The sequence below is a fragment of the Coturnix japonica genome, chromosome 3, assembly GCF_001577835.2.
Source record: "Coturnix japonica isolate 7356 chromosome 3, Coturnix japonica 2.1, whole genome shotgun sequence".
NCBI classification, from domain to species: domain Eukaryota; kingdom Metazoa; phylum Chordata; class Aves; order Galliformes; family Phasianidae; genus Coturnix; species Coturnix japonica.
In genome coordinates, this window is record NC_029518.1 from 14,911,421 (window position 1) to 14,929,397 (window position 17,977).

At 48.7% G+C, this 17,977-nt stretch overlaps 1 protein-coding gene across 1 annotated transcript; it reads right to left on the reverse strand.

Moving 5' to 3' along the window:
- Positions 1 to 2,383: 2,383 nt before the first annotated feature.
- LOC107311030 (histone H3.3A) lies at positions 2,384 to 8,549 on the reverse strand. The gene is given in 5 exon segments (XM_032443808.1): positions 2,384 to 3,053; positions 6,034 to 6,252; positions 6,398 to 6,401; positions 6,977 to 7,134; positions 8,345 to 8,549. Coding segments are annotated over 4 exon segments (480 nt in total). The 5' UTR covers positions 7,105 to 7,134; positions 8,345 to 8,549; the 3' UTR covers positions 2,384 to 2,924.
- Between the last annotated feature and the right edge of the window lie 9,428 nt (positions 8,550 to 17,977).

Here is a 17,977-nt window from a genome sequence, read left to right on the forward strand (position 1 = left end):
TGGCAGTCCTGCTCCAGCCCTGTGCTGCTCCCTACCTGCTTTGTGGCTGAGCCAAGGCCTGAGGTCTCAGGGCTGCACGTGCCTGTGCCTGGCAGCCCTCCCAGCCCTGCGTTAGCTGGCAGGGACTGCTGGAAACCACCCAGCCTCCAAATGCAGCTCCTCAGCAGGAGCTGGTCCTGGGGAGCAACCAGCTGGGGGCTCCTTCCTTTATCCAGGGCTCTGCTCCTCCCCCAATGGCACTTGCACAGCCGTGTCAGCCTGGCAGCCTTCCCATCGCACAGATCATAACATCACAGAATGGTTTGGGTTGGAAGGGACCCTAAAGCCCACCCAGCCCCAACCCCCAGCCATGGGCAGGGCTGTCCCCACCAGCTCAGGCTGCCCAGGCCCCATCCAACCTGGCCTGGAGCACCACGGCTTCTCTGGGCAGTGCCAGGGCTTCGCTGCCCTCTGATGCGTTTTCCTCACATGTGACTTACACCTCCTCTCTTTTAGCTTAAAGCCACGCTGCTCATCCAGTCCCAGGCAGCAGGGAAGCACAAGAGCTCTCACGTGTGCTGTCCCTCAGATTTGTTCTGCTCACCACCTTCAATAGGCGTGAAGGAAAACTCACAGGTAATCAAACTTGCCAAATCTCAAGTAAATGTAGGTTGGAGTGAGAGGGGATCAGGCTGGTTTCAGTCACACAAAAAGAACAGAACCCAATGAAAGCTTATGAATCCCTCTGGCTTGATGGCTTTACCTGCACTGTCACTGTATTCCTCATCCCGATTCTCTTTCTAAAGGAGGAAGTCAGTATTTCATTTGCATACCGGCATTTCTAGATTTGTTTCTCTAATCTGGGTAGGAAAAAACTTCAGCTCCTTTATCAATGCCTCCACCTTATTGAAAAAAGGGCAACTGATCATCCTTTTGTGTAGATGGTTGCAACATTGTCATTGGATGCATGAAGCAGTCCTGAAGTAAAGGACAACGCCAGTAGGTAACAGCTGCAGCTGTGCTACATTCAAGTGCTTTTGTATCGAGTTTAACCAGCTGTTATCAACTTGACAGGAGCCAAGTCTCAGGTAAGTTAAAGCTCAGCCGCTCACCTTTTGTATGTGCTGCTCTGGATGCTCCCACACAAGTTCTCCTTAATTTTCACTTCATGGCTATGAACTGCCTGGCATCAGAAGCGTGTGATCGCATTTTGTCTAGCATTAGTTCTCTACGTGACAAACTACTCCATTAAAACAGGCTTTACACAGCACAACCCTGGCAGACAGCAAGTTATGAATAATGTGACTTATTCTGCAATTCTGAGCTCTGTTCAAGATACCAAAGCAGAGAATACTTTTCTATGAATCCTCCTTGGAAACCTTCAGACAACCTCACTTGTGTTCTTAGAGCTCACCCAGAACTTCTTGACAAGTGAGCAGCTAACAAGCTTTGTAGGGAGTCTTTGCATAGAGGTGAAATCCATTCCCTGCCTGTGTTGTTTTCTTCTGTGTAACTCGCTGTCTCTAAGAGATGCCAAGAAACACACCATGAAACCCGCTTTCATTCTGGTCATCAGAATCCATAACCAAGTTTCAGGTGAGAAATTACAACCACATTTTAACAGAATGTGACCTCAGGCGTAAATTTCTTTGCATTAAATTTCATCAGTGATTGGAGGGAGGTGTGTAAAAAAAATGATGCTTCAAACATATGTTTCTGCCTAAGTACTGCTTCTATAAAGTACTGTCACTATAAAGGGAAGTGAACTAAAGCCCACACCATTATGGTTTTAATTTTGGGTGGTCCTGTGCAGAGCCAGGAGCTGGACTCAGCAATCCCTGTGGATCCCTTCCAGCGTGGGATATTCCGTGGTTATGGAAGAGTCTTTTTGATTAGGGAGTACAACAGGCGCTAATCACACTCTCAAATGTGCTGGAGGATGTCAGTGAAACAGAAAGGAGGTAGTCAACCAAGAAGCCAATACCTACACACCAAGAAACCAGATAATGGAGTGTAAAAAGCTTTAATAGAAGCAAACAAAACACAACTTACACTGACTGCACTGTCTGGTGAACCATGAAGAACATAGAAGGTTCCAAACTCATCATTAACGCAAATAAGAGAGGGATGTGAACAGCAGCAAAGCCTGTTTTTCCTTAGCTCTATCACTAAGCCAGGCAGCCCATTGCAGCTCCAGCCTCTACCCAGCAATACACACACCAAGTTCAGATTATAAGCTCTGAAAAAAGCCTTTCCGTACACAGTACTTCAACCCAGTCTGTTTCCTAAACCTACTGGAAGTACTTGGGTCACAGATGGGAGAGAAAAAGGGAGACACAGGAGAATCATTTTTAATCAAATATAACCCAAACGTAACGTTTAAGAATCAAGACTAAAACCAGGCTTCATTTAATGTATTTTAATAGCAAACTTACAGGAACAGCACAGAAGACAGACGACATTAAAAACATGTACTTGCATGTAGGACAACTCAGTTAGAAAAGTATAGTGAATGGATGGAAACTACTGTATGATAAAAATGCTACAAACACCATTTAGTTGCCATTGGTAAGAAATTGACTTGTTTAAAAAAATCCAAATGCTGGCATCGTCCAGAAAAATTTGACAGGCTTATTTATACTATTTTTTTTTTTTTGCCTTTGTTTTTTTATAAAGCTGAATTGTCGAAACTTGTTCACGCTGCCATTTTGGTGACCGCATTAATGTTTTGTCCCCTCCTTTATATTAAAAATCCACACACAAATGAAAATGGAAACAAACAAAAAAAAACCTTGCCAATACCCAATTCTGTCCCCCTAGTTTTCCATTTGCAACCATATACTCAGGTAACTTTGAACCCCATGGAAAAAATATCTAACGTTCATTACTACCAATAACAGGAAGAAGATTTTGCTTCGAGAATGACAAACCCATGGTGGTGAAGTTTAGGCACGCTCCCCACGGATGCGGCGTGCTAGCTGGATATCTTTTGGCATGATTGTGACGCGTTTGGCATGGATAGCACACAGGTTGGTATCTTCAAACAGGCCAACCAAGTAGGCTTCACTTGCCTCCTAGTATGGAAGAAAAGAGTAAAGAATATTTTCACTCTCCAAGAATGAGGAAAAGGAGAATTCCAAGTACAATGTAACGCGGTATTAAGTTTGAGCTTCTATCTCCATTAACACACATCTAAAGGTTGAGACTGTCAAAGAAAAGTCACTGTTTTCACATAAGGTATCAAATAGTGTCAAAGCTGTGGACTGACACCAGTTGGTGAGGACATCCTCTGGAACATGACTGAATAAACGCTGTGACAGCACGCTCATGAGATAAGGGGTCATCTTATCCAAAGATGAGTTTGTTTAGGAACTTCTCTTTTTAAAGGCTGGGTTACACCAGTTGAGTTACTCGTCTGCTCTCCCAGAGTAAGAGCTGCTGAAGCATCAGGTGCAATTGGCTGTTGCTAGGGAAAAGAGTAGGTGTTCTTTTACAAGAGGCAGTTAAGGCACACGGCTCCTCACTGCACGATGTGTGGCTACCAAGAAGGTTGCTTAATTCTTAAGTCACAAACTAACAGTAAGAACTGTATGGAGAATTATTAGATGTAAGGGGACAACACCTTTAACTAAGAAACTTCTTCTATCACCAAAAGCAGAACAGCAGTCTGAAAATCACCATTAGACAACTCTCCTCTACCTACAGTTACTTCCCCCTTGTATTTGAACCGTTGTATCACAGCCTAAACCACTGATTAACACCTGAAGACAAGACCCAATCAGCCCTGGGAGCGCAGGTGAAGGCAGTTCACACTGGGGTGGAGCCTAGCTCCACCTCTCCTGAACCTCATTTAAGGGCTGACTGCTGCAGTGGAAGGATCTCTTTCTGCAGGTCCCTTCCCTGAGGAGTTTCTTCTGTAAACCCAGATCCTTGGAGACAGGTGAGTAATCTTTTCCCTTCCTTTGTAATATCTTTCTACTGTGCTGGTCCTTCTGCCATTATGCTTTCTAAGCATCATTCACCTGTTTGGGGCACAGAGGGCACAGCCTTATTCATAGAGAAGGCTCTCACACTTGTGAATCCCAGGGCTGGCACCTTAGGAATGAAAAGGATAAACCCTGTCCTAAGAAAACCACAATCCTATCCCCATTACTGTGCTGGTGTAGGCAGGATCTGGGGTTAGACAGATGCTCAGTTAGACCTAATTATTCTCCTGGCTCACTTTAAGCTTGTTGCTAATTAGGCCTAGCACACCAATGGTAACTGTTTACACGTTCTCAGCTTGATTCAGAATTCCAGCATCTAACAGCCTCCTAAGAAACATGCCAGCAGGACCCAGCACACAGGGTGAGCAGGCAGAAAAGATGGGGCTAATTTCCAGAAAGAAGGCTGAGATCCACCCTCTCAGAATACATACAAAGCAACAGCTTGTGTAAACTGCAAAAAAGCAACTAAGTTACATACAATGCTTAATTGGAAGAAAAATATTTACTGTGGATGAGGACTGTAGTATTAAGTTATTTGATATTTCATGTTTTGCTAATCCACTACATGAAAAGTTAAGGAACTTCACCAAATAAGCCAGCCAAGTAATATGGTACTGAAAGGGTTAAGGTTGGGGTTGCTTTTCCTTTTCTGAACTAGGCAAGTAGGAAGCACTATGAACGTTCCACCAACAACTGCTTAATGCACAACCAGGAATGTTCCAGCCACTGTTCTGAAGATGCATCAGCTACAATCTACATGCTAGTAAGTAATTCCAGTCTAGAACAAAACAAACACACATCAATAAACCTCAGGACTGAAGAATTACCATATGCACAGCCAAGAGTGAAGCCAGAACACCAAGCAAAAGCAGCAACCTTGGAAATGCATGTAGTCACCTTTCAGAGCTAAGAATGCACTCAAGTATATGGGACCTCATGGTGCACATTTTGGCCCTTGTCTTGTAGAATGCCTTTCTTTTCTGAGGAATAGCTCTCCTTTTCTGATTATTGGCTTCTACAGCTATAACTAGGTTCTGGAATCGGGAATCTATTTCTATCATTCTCATAAGAACAAAGCCTTGGAGGAGACCTAACAAGACTGAACTATTGGTCACTTGATTAGGGAAGCACAACCACACAGCTGGAGTCTGCCAGTTTTCAGAACAGACAAAGCAAAGGGAACCCCCGTAAAACTAACTGAACAGGAATATCAAGTTCTAGGGAGCTTATACTAGATTCAGTTAAGACTGCCAGGAATCTGGCTCTGGAGGAGTAATCAATGCTTCACCCTCAATGTATTCTAAGTTAGTTAACTAACACAATAAAGAGTTATGCTTAGTATGAACCACTTTACACAAATAGCCATTTCATCAACCACTTTCAGATGTGGCTCAGCAAGTTGTTTTTCTTTAACCTGAATTTCAGGACATCAAGACCTTCATTTGGAAAGACTGGAACAAGTTCTACATGACAACACTTTCCATTATTCCAAAGGTAAAACTTCAGTCTGTTTTGAGCTTAGATATATATTAGATATTTATACTGCAGATAAATATCCATTGATGGATTTATCTGCAGTAGCTTATTTACTGTACTATTCTTTTGCTGGGGGAAAGGGCGGGATGGCCAGTTCAATGATATGTTGGCAGCTGTTCTAAGGAGCTGCTGACCTGTCACTGCATCATTTTAGCTGTGGCACCTGCAGACCAACATCAAGGCAACTGTAAACAGAGGATGCCCACTGGGGTGCATCCTCCATGTTGGAGCCCTGCCAGCAGAGGCTGTGCCCACCACAGCACGATGCAGCTGGAGCTAACAAAATAAAGCAGCTGCTCAACACGAGTGGGGGGCTGAGCCCTGCCTGCCGTTCCTGCATTAGGGTGGGTGGGAGCCTCCTTCTTGCAGCATTCACAGAACAGCTGTGCCCTCACAATGACCACTTTTTGGGAAGCTCTCCCAGTGATCTTGCAGATCTCTGGTAAAGCAGATGGGTGCGTGCTTTGGTACAGGTTCTTGAGGGAGCTGTTGAGTGCCACCTGGGTGAGGCGCTGCTCCCAGCACCACTTACCTGCAAAGCACCAATAGCAGCGCTCTGGAAGCGCAGGTCGGTCTTGAAGTCCTGCGCGATCTCGCGCACCAGGCGCTGGAAGGGCAGCTTGCGGATCAGCAGCTCCGTGGACTTCTGGTAGCGCCGGATCTCGCGCAGCGCCACAGTGCCGGGCCTTTAGAAATGCACGATCATAATAAAAAAAAGACAATTAGTATTCAAAACATAATTGTACATTGCCTTAACAGGGTTCGTGACCTAACCTGAACTAAACATCAAAAACACATGCAAACGTAGGGGTTGGAAGGGACTGCTGGAGATGATCTTGTCAGCCCCCTGCTATGAGCAGTTCCCCACAGCAGGGCGTGCAGGTGAGTGTCCAGGCAGGTCTTGAGTATCTCTATGGAAGATCCCACAGCTTAACCGGGCAGCCTGTCCCAGCGCTCCATCAATGTGTTGCTTTCAGTAGAAGCAGCCCAGCAGCAGCAATGATAACTCTGTTTCCCTTTCCCTGTTACTCACCACTCATCTGTGTGCACCCCCCTGCCCGGCAGCATCCCTCCCCTTGTGAGCACAGCATCAGGCCACCAGAGGTCCTGATGCCATCAATGTTGTGCTGTGCACAGCACACAGCGGCAGGCTCAGCGCAGCGCTGTCAGTCGGTGTGGGGACCCCAGAGCTCTCCCCACGTTCATCCTGACAGGGACCCGGCCGTTCCTGCCCGCTGACCCCACGTCATTCTGGGTCTGGGCCGTACGGCGCAGCCAGCGTTAGTAGCGCTGTTATTTCCCGGCCGCAGCCCGGCATCACGCGGCTGTCCCACTCTCAGCGCGTTCCGCGGCCGCTCCGTCCCGCCCGGCCCCGCTTCCCCCCGCTCCGAAGTTTCCCCTCCGCTCCGTCCCTGTCCCTCCTCATCCCCATCCCGCCGCCGGTCGTGGCGGTGCCGCCGGGGGGCGCATCGTACCGGTAGCGGTGCGGCTTCTTGACGCCGCCCGTGGCCGGCGCGCTCTTGCGGGCCGCCTTGGTGGCCAGCTGCTTGCGGGGCGCCTTCCCGCCTGTCGACTTACGCGCCGTCTGCTTCGTACGGGCCATGCTGCTGCTGCCGACGTCGCTGCCTTACACCTGCGGCGACAAGCCGCCCGCCTCACCCCGCGCCCGGGGCGCGCTTCCCCCCGCCCTGCCCGGCCCTGCCCCGCCGCCCCACCCGCTCTCGGGGTGCGGGGGGTGGCAGGGGGGGCCGCGCCGCCGTCCCGCTCCGCCCAGCGGAGCCGTTAACCCCAGAGCGCCCCCCCGCTCCTCCCCCCGCCCCTCCGGGAAGCGGCGGGGCCCGCATCCCCCCGGCTGTCGGAGCGAAGGGGGGCCGCGGTGCGGTGCGATGCGGGGACACCCCCGGGCTGCTCCGGCCTCCGTCGCCCGCCCCGAGCCGCCCGGCGCCCCTCCATCCGTCCATCCGTCCATCCCTCCCGCCCCGCGGCCCCGCCGAGCGAGCGGCCAACGGGCGTCCGCGCCGCGCTGTGTGCAGGGGAAGGGCCGGGACGAGCGCGGAGGGAGAGGGAGGGAGGGGGGGCAACTTCGGGGTGCGTGGGCCCGGTCCCCGTATCGCTCGGTGCGGGGTCGGCTCCCGGCAGCGCCCCGCTCCGCGGCGCCTCTCGCGGGCGAACTCCGGCGTCGGCCGCGGCACAAGATGGAAACGGGCGCCGAGCGCGGCCCCGCAACGAGCCACGACGGAGCCGCGGCCAAAAGCGCGGAGCCCAAACCCGGCGGCCGCTCCGAACCGCCCGGCCGCAGCCGGAGGGAGCGGCGGAAAAGTTTGAGCTCCCAAAGCCCCGAATCGCGGCGCGTCGGGGCCGATCCCGGAGCGCGTTTCGGCGCCTCGCGATTGTTTTTCACGCGATAGGGGGGAAAAAAAATATGGTCGGTGACCAGAGAAAAGAGACAAGATGGTGAAGCTCGGCAACAACCACGGGAAGCGGGGAAGGCGGCGGCGGCCGGGAGGTCCCGGGCGGTCTCGGTAACGCTCCGCCGCCGCTCCCCGGCTCCGATGCGGGGGGACGCGGGGCCCGGGAGCCGCCGAGGGCCCGGGGGAGGCCGCAGAAAGGGGACATGGGGGGAGGGGGGGTCCGGAGCGGGGCCGAGCGGGGAGCGGCGGCCGCGCAGAGCGGGGGGATCCGGCGGAGCCGAGCGGCGACGCGGGGATGGAACGGGAGGGAGGCGCGGGGCGGCGGAGGAGGAGGAGAACGGGCCGAGGGGAGAATAAAGTTTGCGGGGAGGGTCGGGGGGCAGCGGGGACAACGCGGGGGGGGGGGAGCGCGGGGCGCGGCGCCACACTTACCCCGTCCGCCTGGGCGAGCGGCTGCCGAGCGGGAGGGAGGAGGGAGGGAGGAGGAAGGAGGGCGGGCCGAGGGCGGGCGCGAGGAGGAGCCGGAGCTGCGGCGGCCGCTGCTGCTGGTGGCGGCGGCTGCGAGCACAATTGAAAGATGGCCGACACAGGGGGGACGGGCCAACGCGGGGCCGCGCCCCCGGCCCGCCCTGCCGCCAATGGGGCACAATGGAGGGGAGGCCCCGCCCCGCGCCCGGCGCCGTGTGTACAAACACAAAGACACGCCGCGCCGGGGGATTCCCGCTGCCGCCGGGCGGTAACGGCCGCCAAACGGACCCTGCTGGCGCGCGGGGCTCCGCCTCGGGCCGCGGAGCGGAGGGCGGCGGGGAAAGGCCGGGGCGGGGAGCGGCAGGACCGGCCCGAGCCGCCGCTCGCGAACCCGCACGGACGCGGTCGCGAAGCGGCCCGCGACTCCACGGGGCTTCGTCCCGCACGGCGCGGAGCCGCCCGTCACCGACAGAACGCGCGGCCGCCGCTCGGCTCGGCCTGCACGGCCTGCCCGGCCTGCCCGCCGCCCTCTGCCGCCGTCCGCCCGCCCCTTGTGCGCCGCCATTGGCCGAGCGCCTGGAATCCCGTGACGTGGCGGCGGTTCGCCCGGCCCCCAGCCCGCCCCGTGTGCGCCGCGGCCTCGCCTCGGCTGCCCTCAGCTTCCCCCGGTCGCCGGCTGGAGGAGATGAGCCGAGGCCCATGAAGCGATAAAGCGAACCGCTCCCGAGGAGAAGGCGTGAGATCAGAGCACAGCAGTTTCCAAACAGCATCGCTGGAGTCGTTAAGAAACATTATAGAAAGGTTTTTGCTCTAACCGACGTTGGCAGTTAGTTCTGTCACCACACAAACTCCAAGCAGCCTCTGAGCAAAGGAGACATCTTTGTTTCCCATCATGTATTTCTGCCTTTTGCAGGCTCTCGCAAATGGTTCACAAATATTGATATTATGTCCCCGCTGTTTAAAGAAAGCTCTTAAACACACTTAAACTATCAAGACCCTACTTAAGCTCTATTGACTTCGGTGGCAGACAGATACTCTTACATTCAGACACATACTGAAGTATCTTCCTGAAGATGAAGGCCTGATGACTTTGATTCAGCCTCCAGCTCTGTGGTTCCTCTCCTGGAAAGACTCACCCAGCGCTCAGTCCCCCTGAGCACATATATGGGCTCCTGTCTCTTGATTCCCTGCACACCATCAAGGATTCTCATATCATAATCTCATTTGTACTGCCAATTATAACATGCACACGCTGCTGGAACTCATCTCTTGTACTTCTAATGAGGTCCTATGGAACATGAAAGAATAAATAACATTACATAAAACAGCACTAATTCTTTCTTCTCCCTGGTCTGCTGAGTTTCCTTTGGAGGAAAGAGTGTTACACGGGAAGCCTGTAAGAAAAGACTATAATGACATCCCAAAGTTCCATGTTTGGTCATATGTTTTATTTACGATGGCCTTTAAAAGCTGCTTAGTATTTTAATACCCTTTAAAATATCGAGTCCATTACCTTTCACAGACCAGAAGTTAAAAACAGCTTTAATTGCCTGACGCACAGCTAAGAAGTTTCAGGTGTGTAATGGTTCATTGTAACTGTAACCATTGCCTCCATTCTTACTTATCAGCTTTGAGGAGCTTGTGTACAGCTGTTCCTTATCTTCACGTGGAAAGAGCACATTGAATACTTCACCCAAAAAACCCACTGTGCCAATGATAATGACACTATGAAAACCCTCAACAGAAACATAACTAGCCTTTCAAAGAGCTACGTTCTATTTTATGTTTTCTTCCCAACTCACACACTTAATACTGGATTATTGCACTCTCTTTTGTTATAACACATGGGACGATAAAGGAAAATGACAACAATACAGACTGGACTGCACTTTTACACAGTCATGGACCCCCCCCTTGTCAGCAGAACTTCCCCTCCTTGATGTCTTTGCTAAGCTTATACCTTTTTCCTTTTCCTAGCAGCGCTATGCTATTTTTCATGCACTTAAGCAGACGCTCTCAGTCTGGAGTGCACTGGTGGCCTTCATCCTAATGGCGACTACTGTAAAATCTTTTATGTCCCGTGTTCTGTGTTGATAGATTCATTAAAGCCGTCAAGGAGAAACAAGCTGCACAAGCTCTAATTGGTTCCAAATAAGATCCCCACCACTACCGTGATTTATTTTGAGCTCCTGTTGTAGTAGAGTTTCATCAGGATGATTTGCCCTAAGTCTCACACATGCTGGCAAATAAACCCCTGCAGGCTTGCATTAGGAAGGAGAAAAAAAAACAGCTCACTGTTTTCCACCACCCATTAGGCTCACATTGGCCTCATTTTGCAGGGCTGTTCTTGTAAAGGATGTCTTTTTCTTTCCACGCTGGTGCCGTATCTAGCCCATGCTGACTCTGTGTTTAAAAGCTCTTTCTGTGAGCTACTATTCTTGACAGAAGTAAAAGAGTAGTATTATTTATTCCATGTCTTTGCTCAGTGGGGTAATCTCACGAGATATGAATCTCCTCTTCATGAGGGCCCTGGGGATAGCAGCCAGAGCAAAACTCAGCTGTTCTTTAGTACAATGCAGACAACACTGAGCACAGAACTCAGGCTCCAACTGCAAGGCAAAGCATCTGGTAAGATGCCCGATATTATGCCTTATTTGTGACAATATTTTTTTTTGTGGAAGAGCTGCATTCCAAATAGATCTGTTTCTTCCATGTAAAGCAAGACTGTCTTGAAATGGCATTGATGCTTCACAAGCCCACCTTGTGAATCAACTGAGAAAGGTTCTCAGACATGAAATTATTATTGTGAGGTCTGATACTAACACCACTGTGAGGTGTTCCGCCATATCCTGTTTTTCTTCACAAGTACTCCCAAGTCTCAAAACCTACTTTAGGAATCCTGGTCTCCTGAGTGACAGCAGAAAAGGGAATGAGAAGGTGGAGCGGCATGCAGAACATTTTAAGATGACAGCAAAGAACGTTAATTAAGTTCCTTTCAGTCTTGGGAGGCTGCAGAGTTTGGGGGGTTTTAGAGAAATTAAAGCTTCCAATTTTACCAACGTTCTTTGTAAGTCACGTACTTTGTAGACTATACTTTACTGTGTCACATTTTAGAATCATCTTTATTCATTTCTCCTCCTTTTCTCCAATTTGCATCTCATGAGGCATCTCGGTGCGAACACTACAGTTGCTGTTAGCAGTGCTTGATGTTATTGCTGCTCGCTAGAATTTCCTAATCCTTAGAAACTTACCCAGCATAATTCACATCCGAGCCCTCTCTCAACCGACTCGTCCTTACTACACATTGCTGAGCATCTGCGATCCCAGCTGAGAATAAAAGGATTTGAAGCTATTGAGTGTTTAATCTGGCTTAGTATGACTTTAACTGCATTCCCAAACACAGGAACTACAGTTAAAAGCTATCTTAAAAAAATGCTTCAGCTATGCCCATATGCCTGGTGCTAGAGCACGAATTAGAAGTTCCAGGCTCCCAAACACACTCTGCCCACATATCTCCTCTGGCTGACACGTGAGCCAGAAGCAAACGTGCAAAGGAACAACACGGTGGCAATATGGAGTTCCTTTTGATCAAACGATGCCTTCCAAGTCTCCCTCCTTCTGTGGGCACTGCAAAGGCACCTTCATGGGGCCCAGATGCTTTAAAAGAGTTCTGAGTTCCTTGGTGTATGAGAAGAACTGTTCAGGCAGCCCCAGTTCTTCCTATATGACTTCCATGTCTCAGCTGGTTGCCGATAAGCCCTAAACCCTTGCAGACATGTGATAACATCAGAAGTTCATCTTCTATTTTTGAATGCTGAAGAAAACGTCAGGTAGTTGTGCTTGCAGAGACAGGTTTGATTCCCTAACAGCTCTAAAACCCACCAAAACAAACAAGCAGCAGAAAGCAAACACGAATGCACAAATTTAGCATGTTTCTGGCAAACCTTATGTTCTCTGGGGACTGACTACAGTTTTGTTATGCTAACTCCTGGTACTAATACTTGAAGCATACAAGCAATGTTATGATACTAGCTGAAGTCTAGCCACTAAAGTGGTGAACCCCTGCTGAGTTTAGCATGGACTGCTGGGCATGTGGCTCAAGACAAAGGCAGAGGAGATCCACTTAAAACCTCAGCAAGAAAGCTGCAGGAGGGGTTGTAAGCCCATTTCCTCTGGGCTATAAGGTTTTCAGGCACGGCTCCCATGCTGGCACCATGTCCTACATCCAACAGAGGGGCTGTGATTACACAGCCTGCTGAGGGAGGGAATAATTTATCCCGTGCTACTGAAGTCGATGCCATTACATCTTGAAGTTCCACCCTTTAGCCTGGCTCTGACCCACACAGGACATTCCTGGCAGATGCCATCATTTCCCACCTGCAATAAGCACAAAGCACCCTTCTTGCTTGGCTTGATGAAGAACGAACAGGCTATCTGGCACTACCCAATTTTGGTCTGTGGCTCAGAGGGCCACGAAGATCAGCCACATCCACAGTATTTAAGATTCTTGGTTATGAGTTCCCCAAGATCACTTTGTAGAGAGCCTGTGCAGACACAGGGCTGCCTTCTCACACCATGCAGTATCACTGTCATATCAGTTGTGTTCAAAAGCAACCATACAGGGGCATGGTTTTTCAAAGCCTCACATACATATGTCTTGAGAAAGATTCTCAAGGGGCATACTATTCTGTATGGTAAATTCCTCATAGATGACACATCATTATTTCTGTTATGGAAAGGATTAGAAGAAATACTGAGAGGAGTCCAGGATACACCGATGCTATTCCTTACACACCATGCTAAACTCAACAGCATGTGTAAGAGTTGTATAAACATGGCAAACTATTCCAATATCAAGCAAACAAGGATCTGCTCATGGCTGTAATGTTATAAAGTCAGTGCTTTCCACAATTAGATCTATTGTATAAAAGCAAAGAAAAGCATTTCCTCCCCCACAGAAAAACTCACTGTTTTATCAAGGGGTGAACAAATTGGTGATGTGAGCTGCTTTAAAATGAGATTTGTGAATACCCACAGTATGCCATGCCCAGCAAACAGACTGCTAGCACTCGTCATCTCTGATGATCGTAACTCAAAATGAGGGCCCACCTGTTTGAGGCACTACCTTAATTTTTTATCGTTTTAGGTTCTCTGTGCTCTTCCCTTTGCTGCTGTCCCCTTTTTCTCCTTCAGTTTCCTTGTAGAATTTCCCCAGGTAAACCGAAAGCAACCAGACGTGGGTGGGGTAATGTAATCTGGGAGCTCCTCCCAACTACTGGAAATACAACTTCAGTTTCAGCAAGGAACATTTCCAAATCAACTTCCGTCTCAGTGGAAAAGAAAATGGGGATACCTGACCTCTTTTCCTTCTTTCCACTTCAGCCGGTCATTTCAAGAGCAGTGTGATTTCTTTTGCTCTCGGAGCTTCTAGTTGTTGCAAACACCATCTCAACTGGATGAAAAGCTCACATTGAAAAGGCACACGAACATTCAATCTCTGCTGTTTCTTAAAGACTTTACAGTATAGAGGTGTGACACATTTCTCATGTACGTGGTCCTGCTCTCTCTTAGTTCTGGACTTTATTTAAAGCTGCCAAACATTCAGATGCCAAGTAAGAAAGCAGAATCCAGACTTTAAACAGAGATTAAGTAATTCGGCAGTGTCTCCACAGGCTATAATTAAAAGCAGTTAGCTTCATTACAGGGAGAGCAGAAGTACGGAGGCAGAGACCTACTTTTGGTATTGTTTTCCAGTAAAATCTACTGTAAACAACAAGTAGCCCGTACATTGCTCTCCCGCTGCATTCAGTTCAAATTGATCAGAACAGATCAAATTGAAGCACTAAAACTAGCAAGTAAGAGGATATACAATGTTAGTGAAATCCCAGCATCTCACTGGCAGGGAAACACCAACTGCAGTATCACCTGGGTGTCTAATGAGCCAATTTATTGCTGCCAAATTTGAACTTATCGTTGACAACACAAGCAAGGCAGGCTGTGGTGCTGATACTCGTGGCCAAACAAAAACAATCCCTGGTTTCTGGAGTTCAATATTTACATATGTAGAGCAGTACACGTTTCTCTGAAAAAAACAACCCACTTTCCATATTCTTGCATTGGATGGAGACAAAAGTATATACACAACAAGGGAGTGCTGTGATGGAAAAACAAACAAACAAAGCAGCTGTTTTTAACTCTTAACAAGTATCTGCATCATCACCGACCATGGTCTACAAGAATGAACACAGTTACCCGTAACAGACTTATTAGGAGATTGATACATAGGCTTTCACTGTGAGACAGTCAGTAGGTTCAGTAGTCACCACTGTACTCATAAAGGGTAATATAAGTAACATAATGTTTCTATCTCTCCCCCAGCTGCTACTGATGCAGTATCAGGTATCATAACACATGGTCTTGAGCCATTGTGCTGATGACACAAAAACCAAAGCAGTTGACTACTGATGTTGGCAGGAAGCTGCACCTGTGAATGTCTGCTTAGATTTGTTTGGGTTAATCACATTTTGTCAAGCACTATGATGTCAGTATCTGAAGTAAAAAGTGTTCCCTTGTGTCGCACAGTATCTTACTTAGTGTTCTGAGAACGTGCACGCACAGGTTTCTTTTCATGCTGTCCTGATCTTCGTGCAAAAAAAAATACGAAAATGCATAAAATGTTTAAGGTTTGCAAATGTACTACCTGTAACTTACACTTTGGGACACCATGGAAATGTTAAAGAAAATATAGGCAGGTGGGCCAGTCTCCGCATACGGTACAGAATGAGACAGACTGTCTAGCAGATGGAAAACCAGTTCTTAGAAGATAGGCTTTCAAATTCTTTTAGTGGCTTCAGTTCTTTAACATCTCTGTTGTACAATGTCGTAAAAGTAAAATACACGTCTGTTTCACATTAAAAACCAGAAACACTGAATTCTTATCAGAACAACTTTTGACTCAATGTTTGTTAATCTGGGTACCTTGGTGAACAACCTTTCCTGCACTCTTCCCTGCCACAGGCATCTTGTATGCACACATTTGAAGTGAAGGGCCAACGAATATCTCACAGCACAGAGTCCTGTAGAATGCGATCCTGGTCTTGACTGAGGCCATTATTAGCTGCTGTAAAGCGCTGTTACTACTATTAAAATGCATTATACTGGAAGAAATAATGAGGATGAGTGAATGAATGACCAAATAGCATTTTGATGGTTCCGGATAGTGAAAAAGAAAATCCCTCTGCTGCATGTTAGATGCAGTAAAGGATTTTAAGCAGAAAACAGTCCAACACATTGTACGTAACAGACCATAGGGCCACACTCAGTAACTCTGACATCACAGGCAAGGAATGAAACAAGAAAAGAATGGGTGCTCTGAAAATGATACCAAAATAGTACAGGACTTTAAATTCTAGCCTTGGTCCTGCCACTGACTTGAGAAAGCAGTATAACCAGTATGCCTGAGTTTCACTATTGAAAAAGTCGGAGCGCTTTCTTATTCCACAAGGACAGTGTCAGGTTTAATTAATTATGTCCGTAAAATCTTTTCTAAATGAAAAGTGGTAGGCATGATTTATTAATTAACTCTGAAACACCGCCGCACAATCAGAGACTGATCACTGTTTTATCAAGAGGATAACACTTTAATAAAATATATCTCCAACTGGAAATTACAGTAGCAGCCTTTTTGCCTTGTTTAGGTTTCTTTTGCGGAGAGCAAAGCAATAGATTTTTGATGAGTTCTAGGAGTAGAAGCGTAATCAAGAACAAGAGAAACAGGAACACTCAACCAGCCCTTCTACTGCCATGACTGTGGCAGTAGCTAAATGGCATTGCATAAATCATGAGAATAGGGACTATACACCTAGTGCTGCTGCCAGACCAAGCTAAAAGAAATCTACTCTTCTACCTATTAGATGTCACTTGTAGCCTGATGACTTGCAGGGACCCATGTGAGTCACCTACATATAGCCATCAAGAACTGCAGTGTGGCATTAACAGCTCCAAATTACCTGCAAGTGACAAAAATAGTTCAGACAAAATATTCAGACAAGACACAGATCAAATGACCTGTGAATGACACTGATTGAAGCATATCTTCTGGACAGTCCTGTGGCCCAACTCTTTCCTGGCCAGCCCCATCTATTTTTTTGGCCTGTGCTGGCAAGCTCCGCACTCTCAGTGCCAACAGCCCAACTTTCACAGGAGGAAATGAGTCATGCCCTCACAATGCAAACTGAAATCCTACAAGCCCAAAAAATGAGCTGTTCATCTGTTGTATATCAGTGTAACTCGTGTATTGACTATTATGTTCTAATCTGATATTATGTATGAATAAAAATGCCTCAAACTGGTCTAGTGGCTGACGACACTGTCCAAGGCAAAGAGGTTGAAACTGGGTGATCTTCAAGATCCTTTTCAATGTAGGCCATTCTATTATTCTCTGATTCTATGCAATCTATGAATTCATCATTAGATGGCATTCCAAAGATTAGGTACATGATTATAAACGAAACTAGCAGCATCAGGTGACTTGAAACTCAGTGTAGGCTGAATAGGGGCCCAATCCAGGACAAAATAATCACAACTCTTCATGGCTACACAGACATTGGGTTTGGACTGCTGCAACATAGCATATAATGCAGCAATACAACTTGCTCTAGGAAGTAAGATATAAGGATGACTCAGCTGAGCAGCACCTTGCTCCCCTGAGCAAAAACACAGTGGGACAGCCATGGCACCAGGCCTTCCAAAACAGCTGAGCAGCCCAGACATGAGTTTCATGTTGTTGAGGTACAGCTGGTACCGAAGGCATTGTGCTACTCCACGCTCCCATACGTGCACCCATCTCACTTCCAAGCCATCAGGGTGGCTGAAAAGCAGCCAGGGCTGGAGCAGGCAGATTACACTGCTGTGCAGTGCCAGATAAGCTGTGTCGGTTGCACCTAGAGAAAAGCCTCAGCCACACTAGAGAAGCAGGAGCACTGCGCTCTGCCAGGACATGTCGCAGCCTGCCTTCCTACACAGCTCACGGCTTCTGCTGGGGAGAGAACGGGACCAGTGCCACACTAACAGTGACAGGGGGTAGGAGGCCGCCTAACAATGGTGTCTGCAACAAGAGGCAGCGCCCTGCCTTCAGGTGTGCTCTCACTGGGTAGCTGTGCTGAGGGTGCCTAGGGGACCAAAGCCACTTGCCTGGGCCTCCATCCTGCCATTGCACAGACCCAGGGCGGGCTGGATGGGGCTGGGCAGCCTAAAGCCCCTTCTAACCCAACCCGTCCTGTGACTGCGCCATGGCAGCAGCCTTACATAACGCTTTAAGCCGCCGCTTGGGACGGCCTCCAAAGCGATAAGCTGGGCCTCTGAAGGGAGAGACATCACATCCACACTGAAGTAACACATACAGGGTGCTTGAGCCTCTAGCAGCTGAAATACGGAACCCGAGCCCCTAGGAAGCCTTTAGTAGCTCCTGTTAAATACACGCAGTGTATTATCTTTAGCACTCCGTCCCCAGGCTCTATAAGCACAGCACCACACGGCGCCGCCCGCCCCTTATCGCCCCCCCACAGACACCGCCCGTCGCCGCCTCTCACGTCACGG